At 53.0% G+C, this 7,404-nt stretch overlaps 1 protein-coding gene across 1 annotated transcript in view; it reads right to left on the bottom strand.

The window, feature by feature from the left end:
• Nucleotides 1-7,404, bottom strand: part of LOC100957552 (acetoacetyl-CoA synthetase) — a 46,633-nt gene that overhangs the window by 37,150 nt on the left and 2,079 nt on the right. The window contains exon 2 of the mRNA XM_012809039.2: nucleotides 5,741-5,838. Coding sequence (XP_012664493.1) covers nucleotides 5,741-5,838 — 98 coding nt within the window. The remainder of the gene's footprint in view (nucleotides 1-5,740; nucleotides 5,839-7,404) is intronic.

The raw sequence follows: 7,404 nt of genomic DNA, 5'->3' as shown, positions 1-7,404 counted from the left end.
GTAAGAGCATTAAATAAAACACTGGCCAACTTCATCATTGGTTTAAAAAAAAAAAAAAGCAGCACTGAACACATAGCTGACAGGGACTTAGCCTCCAGCCTCAGGATACCAGGTCCTCCCTCGCCATCTGCCTCCTCTGTCCTTGGCAAGGCCCCTGCTGGTCCCAGACTGTTTTCTGCTGCTTCTTCCACTCTAAATTGTCACAGAAGTGGCTGCAGAAAGCCACAAGGCAGCACCCACCCTGCCAGCACTGACACCACAGGCCTCATGGTGGCCCTCCTCAGGTCTGATGCTAATTAGCACACCCTGCCCAAACCACCAGAAGACAAGTGACAGAATCCAGAAATGGCCTTTCTTGGCACCAAACTTTCCTGGGCTACCTCAAGTCCCACCTCTTCCTCCTTCCCAGATGCATAGGAGAGGGCAAGTCCCACCTCTTGCCTCCTTCCCAATGCATAGGAGAGAGCAAGATGGAAGCATCGGGCAAGGGGCTCCCACCTCCCCAGCCAGCACATGAATAGCTCATGCCAGCCTGGTAAACCTGCCTCGCCTCATCCTCAATACCCAGATACGCCCTCAGAAAGCATGGCCCGGCTCTTCCCTGAAGAACGTCACATCCCACTGGTTTCCCAGAATTGTTTATGTCCCAGGAAAGCCAACCCTAGTTGGAACAAGGTGAACTTTTTTGCCACTCCATTTATTTCTGAGACTAATGCTATGCAAATATCAAGGCAGCAGTTTCTCTCTACTCCTTACTCCCCCATACCTGGCTCTGAGGCTCTAGACACGGCATCCCTGGACCTGGCTCCTTCCAGCCCGAGTCACCTTTATGCAAAGTGGGTCCCAACACTCCAAGATGCCTCAGCTCCCTCACCCACAGACATGGGGCCTTTCCAGACCTCTGCTGTAGTGAACACATAAACCACAAATGGCACATCTATACCAGTGTCCTATCTGTGCCCAGGACTCTAAGACAGACTGAACTGCAAGTCTTTGGTTTAGCTAGGGATAGAATTATTGCCAGTAAAATATCAAACACTTACTGAGTGCTGCCAGGTGCCATTCTAACCTGTCTGACCTTCACAACCTAAAAGAAGGGTAACATTCTTAGCTCCATATCCCTGATGAGGCAGGAACAGGGCAAGTAACTTGCCCAAAGCCTCACAACTGGCCAGCGGCACAAATAGAATTACAGCCAGGCCAGTCTGATTTGGGTGTTGCCTCAGCTAAGATTGACACTGTGTTTGACAGGGGAAACCCAAATGACAGCAGAATAGAAGCAGGTACCAACATACTGGGCCAGACTGAATCAGGAGGAGGAGAAAGAGGAAACCCAGACTGCTGGGTGCATGTCCTAAGATGGGGTCAAGAACAAGAAGGTCCCCACCAGGCAGGGCAGAGAGGGAGTAGAACCCACAGAAGGGAAAGGCCAGGTCGTCTAGAAAGCCTGAGGTCGGGGTGGAACTGGACAGATCCAGACTGGGAGAGCCCCGGCAGGGGACAGAGACTGTCTGTGTGGAATAAAGCCACCATCCTCACATAAAGTGACAACAAACTCAGGGCGAAAAGACATAGCCTGCCAGGGATCTGGAGCTCCAATGGCACAGAGGTAACCATGATCCTGGCAACCAGACTGTAGAGACAACCAGTGTTTCAGAATCAGAGTCCTGCACCCTAATAAAACATGAAAAGATTCAAGAGTTCCCACAGGCTCAGCGCCTGTGGCTCAAGTGGCTAAGGCGCCAGCCACATACACCTAAGGTGGCGGGTTCGAATCCCCCGCCCGGGCCCGCCAAACAACAATGATGGCTGCAACCAAAAAATGGCCGGGCGTTGTGGCAGGTGCCTGTAGTCCCAGCTACTTGGGAGGCTGAGACAGGAGACTCGCTTGAGCCCAGGAGTTAGAGGTTGCTGTGAGTTGTGATGCCAGGGCACTCTACCCAGGGGGATAGCTTGAGGCTCGGTCTAAAAAAAAAAATAAAAAAAAAAGAGTTCTCACAAAACGCCTGACGTCCTCCTGGTGAGGAAGCCAAGGTCAAGACCTCTGAGCATCCAAAACTGGCCTGACGGAGACTTGCTTGAAAACTACTTCATGTTGTGATGAAAAAAACACACCTGTGATCATGCATCTGCCCTGAATACCGTGCTTAGCAACCAGCCAAGCATTGAAACCAGCAGCCAGTGTGGAATCATGGCAGCTACCCACCCAGCGCAAGAAGAGCGGCTGCCCTATTTACAAATAAACACACACACATTCTCACAGGGCCAACTGAAAATGCTTCAGGAGGAAGAGGGCTGCAGGCTTGGCCCTCAGGGTGTGCACTGTCAGAGAGTGGCCTCCACCAACACCTTTGAAAATGCCAAAGGCTCAAAGGTAAACAGCAAAACAAAGAAAAAAACAACAAGCTCAAAAAATGTAGGACCTGAAGTCCTGATGAGGCTGGAAGGTTGGGAACCCCAAGAACAGGGGACTCCCCCTACCTGGTATTGCCCTCCAAGCCCAGATGGTCTTGATTAGATACACTGAGCCTCGTGGGCAGCCAGCAGAGATGGAGGGGAGGAGAGGGACAGGTGGTGATAGAAGCCAAAAACACATCCCCCTGGCATGGCTGAGGAAAGATGGGTGCCCCAGTCCTCCATGGACAGCCCACCACAGTCTGCAGTACCGCAACAGAGAGGGTCTCTCTGGCCCTCAGCCCATCCAGGCACAGAGCGTTACCTCCACAGTCTGTGGGCAGGTGGATCTACCTGTAAGGAGGCCCTGCCCCCCCATACCTGAAAATCACCTGCTTTGCAACTCCACAGCAGTCTGTGCAGGCTCCAGAACTAACTTCAGAGCCCAGGACAACTGGGCTATAATGAAACCAAATAATTCAAAACAGGATTTGTAGCACAGTGGCAATTTTCCCTTTATAATAGGAATTCTTAGTGATTTGCAACAGAAAACACGATTTGAAGTAGGAAAGACATTCACGTTTCATTGCAGATTTCAGCAAAGTGCCCATTACCAAAAAGAGGCACCATCTGAAGCTTAAAATGGTGATGGCAGAAATTAAAAACAGGCTCCTCTTTCCTACGTGCAGACCTGCAAACTACTGAAGAGGCAGGGGAAGCCTCTCAGCCTCTGCTTACTCCTGGGACTCTCACTGGCCCAACTTGAGAACTCCTCCCAGCCCCGGAACAAGGATGGCAGAGGAGGGGAACAGAATGACCTGCCAGCACTGCAGACTTTGGCACCACTGATCTGTCCTATGTCCCTATTCAGCTCACAGATACCAAGTGTCCGGGCAGGCACTATGCCACGTGTCAGCCACATGACCTCCCACATGGGGTGAGCAGAGGGACAGCTACCAACTCATGCCTGCTGTCTAGATCTCACTACAAACACCAGCAACACGGGATTGCACACATGCCCCATCCACAGCAAGATGGAAGGAGGACTCTACACCTCAGACACCAGCAAAATGTGACCCATTCCCATAATCTAGGCAGACTCAAGCATTTTAGCAGGAAGGCATTTGGCCCTGTCATTTTTTCTGACCCTGAGACACAGCCCAGGGTGCCTGGAAAGATTTCCTCCCTGGAGCTGCCAGTACGGTGCGAGCAGAGTTGTGCTGCCACCTAGTGTTCACGTCCTGCTCCAGCGCTCATGTTGCCAGGCAGCGCCCACAGATACTGTGAGTCCAGAAGCCAGAGACAGGGAAATAGCATCCCAAAGACCAGAGACCATGCTCACTGCAGAGCCACAAGTCAGGCCTCGGTCCACTCAGAGCCAGCCAGGAGTGTCATATACATAGGACAGTGGACTAGCCAGACCGGATGCAGCCATGAGAACAGGCTATGGGTGGCAACTGCTGTAAAGCAGAGATTACCTATTCCCCTCCCCACAAGCTTTAGCCACGCCACCAAATGACAGTTCCAGGAGCCCCGCTGTCCCGTGGTAGTCTTCGTCACCCCCACACACACCACACACAGCTCTCCCAACATCTCCCAACCCACTTACAAAAGGCTGAAATTTAACTCAAAACACTCCCATCTCCTGACTAGTTAATAGCAGGTCATACTTACCACACTTGCCAGGAGGTCAAGCCCTGTCCCCAGCCCCAAGAAGGTATCTTCACCAGCCCCTGCATGTCTATGTTACTGCTTCCTTTTCCTGATGAGGACTCTAAGGCACCCACCCAAGGATGACACAGAGCTGGGAAGCCCTCTGAGCCCAGGGCGCCCACCACACCAACCCATCTTCTGGCCAAAGCCCTTCTCTTCACCCTGCCAAGGGGCCCAGAGGCAATAGGGATCTGACCCTCCCCAACCTTCCTTAGGACAGTGCCAGCCCCAAGCAGCTCACAAAGCCCCCCCTAGAGGGCCCTGGGGACAGAACAGGCCACAGGTAGCACTGCTGTCTCAGGAGAGTCCTCACTGACCCAGGGGGTCCTAGGGTTGAAGCAGTCTGGGAAAGGGTTCAAGAAAGTTCCAGGGGGCACTGAGCAGGGAGCTACAGGGTGGTCATCCCCTCCCTCAGTGACACCGTGAACTTGGTGACACCTTGGTCAACCATTCACCCCTGCAGGCTTCTGTGTCTGATCCCCCCCCACGCAGTGTGGGGGAAATGCCATTACTCCTCAAAGTCCTACCAGAAGAGCCAGCTCCAAAGAAGACAGGCATCTCTAAGCTCACACCCCAAAAGCCTCACCTGTGAGCAACCATGAACACTGACTCCGGGCACTGGCCCCTGACAGTACCAATAAGACGCAGTGCCCCTCCCACAGGCCGCCACTGCTCTAGGTGTCCTGCGTGCACAGACTTATTTTACATTTGTCTCCAGATCTGCAGCTATTTTGCAGATGAGGAAATCTGAGGGGATAAATGACTCACCTAGGGCTTGTGGCTAGCTGAGCCTGGCCAGCACTCAGCCACTGAGCTGCCCCAACTAACGCACAGTGGGGCTTGGCCCAGAACAAAAGCAGCCTAGTGCCAGGAAGAGTGCTCAGAGACACACATGTCCTGTAACAGGGTCCGTCCTCATGGCTCAGGAAGGTCCCTGATGCCCAAGACTCTGCAGCCAGGAGAGGGCCCTGGCTGGGGAGCAGGGGTTGCGGCATCCAGAAAGTCCCACCCTGCTGCTGATTCATTTGCCCCATGGAGTTTACTGTGCACTTCTGGTCACTGCCTGGTCCCCTCTGGGCAGTGGACACACCCTGGGGTGGTATGGTTCCTTCAGGGTGGTGTGGGAACACAGAGGCCCCCCTCCCAGAGCACATGCCCACATAGCACAGAGGACGAGCCAAAGGAGGGAGGGGACCACATTAATCAAAGCAAGGAGGTCCTGAGGGGACTTCTGTGAGCAACAGCTTCAGAACAAATCCGGAAAACCATCCTCAGAGGATAATCGGTTAGGAAATCCCACATGGTCACTACATCACAGGTGAGGAAGACAAGATGATCTCACTGGACCTTAATAACACTGGCCACTGCACACATCACCCGCCAAGGTCATCCCATATACAGTGGGACTGTTAGACTCACTTGAAAGTAAGGAAGAACCAGCTCATCCTCACATTTAAAAACAAGGTGCAGCTCCTTCTGGGTCTTTCTCTCTTGTTACTCCCATCACTGGCCAGGGTCATGGGAGGCCTCCACGGCACTGCCGAACAGCCCCATGGGAATTCTACCTGCAGCCACCCCTGCCCAGGGCACTCACAGGGCACAGTCACCCCCTCCGCTGGGGACCCAGACTCACGTTCACACCGAAGTCCGGGGATGTGGAGCTCCAGATGGCCCCGATACTTGCCGCAGCCAGCATGGCTTCCACGGCGTGCTCGCTGTTGGGCAAATAACCTGTGGGAAGGACCCAGGGAGGAAGCCTTGGTGTGGGTGTGCTGGAGGCAACAGAGTAAGCAGACTTCCAAAGGTTCCTCTGAGGTCCAGGGCAGGGCCAGAGTGGAGAGAAGGGGGCTGGCTGAGCTGCCCACAGATCATATCCTCTCCACCCTCCCACCCACCCAAATCACCTGCCACCAGCCTGTCTACTCCCCACTACCCCCAACCCAGGCCCATTCTCTACATTCTAGTCAGGTTACCCTGCAGCCCTGTGTGACCAGCCCCATCCTCCCAGGGACTCTGGTCCCTCTGCAGGACCTACTCACAGCAGCCTTTCAGTTCTGCAGTAGCTCTAAGCTCCTCCTGCCGTGGGGCCTTTGCACAGGCTGTCTGCCCTGCCTGACAGTACCAGCCTCCTCCACTCAATGCATGCACATCCCTCAGCTTCTAACTTAAACATAAAGGAAACTTCCACAGAGAGGCCTTCTTCGAGGCCTTTCTTTCTCCCTACTGTGAATTTCTGTCTCCTGCTGGTCACCTGAAAAACACCCTGCCCTCACCAAACTCACCATAACTGCAAATGAATGATCGCCTGTGTAACTGGGGGGGTTAATGTCTGGTTCTCACATGGGGGGCTGGGACTTTTTCTTTCTTGTCCATTTACTTTGTTCTGTGCCCTGCCTTGCAAAGCCCTCAGATACTTGCTGGCTGGTAGATAAAAAGGATGGACAACAGATGGACACATGGATAGAAGGACAGATGGATGGATAGGTGGGTGGGTGGAGAGAGGAGGAAGAGGGAACCAAAAACACAGCAGTGCAGTCAAGAGCCATAGACCAACCGGTCAGGAACGGAGGAGTTCATGACTCACTGGCATTCACATGACAACAGAGGCAGAGAATCCTTAAGGCCACAGAGATGATGCTCAATTAAACAAATCACCCTGCACATTCCAGAGGAAAAGACGTGCGCACAGGCATTAAGGAGTAGAAGGCCCTTGGCCAGAGGCCTCACCTAACAGCCCTCTCCCTCTTCCTCTCCTGTCCCCTGCAGTTTATACTTCCAATTCTTTGGCTTCACACGCATCTTCCCCGCTAGGCCACAAGCATCCAAGGAATCCAAGACACAGAGGAGGAAAATACCATCTTCACTCAACCCCCAGGGCTCTGCCCACAGATGTGTAAGGAGTCTGCTGTTCAGATGAAACCTGGCTGTGTGTGTACACCAAAAAGTCTCAACAGTGTCACTCCCAAGGGCAAAGCGAGACTCACTGCCTAGGAGGCTGGGAGAGCCAGGTGACTACTTGGTGAGTGACAAGTGCTGAGAAGCCAGCCCTTCCCCCGAAGCATATCTCCTAGGACAAACTGAGATCCAGGCTGGGATCTGGGAAATGCCCCTCAAAGGAAGCAGAGCCCAAAGGTGTCTTGACTGTTTCCCCCAACGTACCCTGTTCCATTTCTCCTTCTCTCAGAAATGTTACTCCAAAAGAGATTTTAAAAAATAAAAATTGGACAATAGAATGTTTTGCATTTCTTTGCTAGACCCTGAAAGAGTACAGATTAATTTGGACCAAGAAGGACCCAA

The sequence above is a fragment of the Otolemur garnettii genome, unplaced genomic scaffold (genome assembly GCF_000181295.1).
Source record: "Otolemur garnettii isolate 467f Iridium unplaced genomic scaffold, OtoGar3 scaffold00099, whole genome shotgun sequence".
Lineage (NCBI taxonomy): Eukaryota > Metazoa > Chordata > Mammalia > Primates > Galagidae > Otolemur > Otolemur garnettii.
This window is presented reverse-complemented; position numbering and strand designations above follow the sequence as displayed.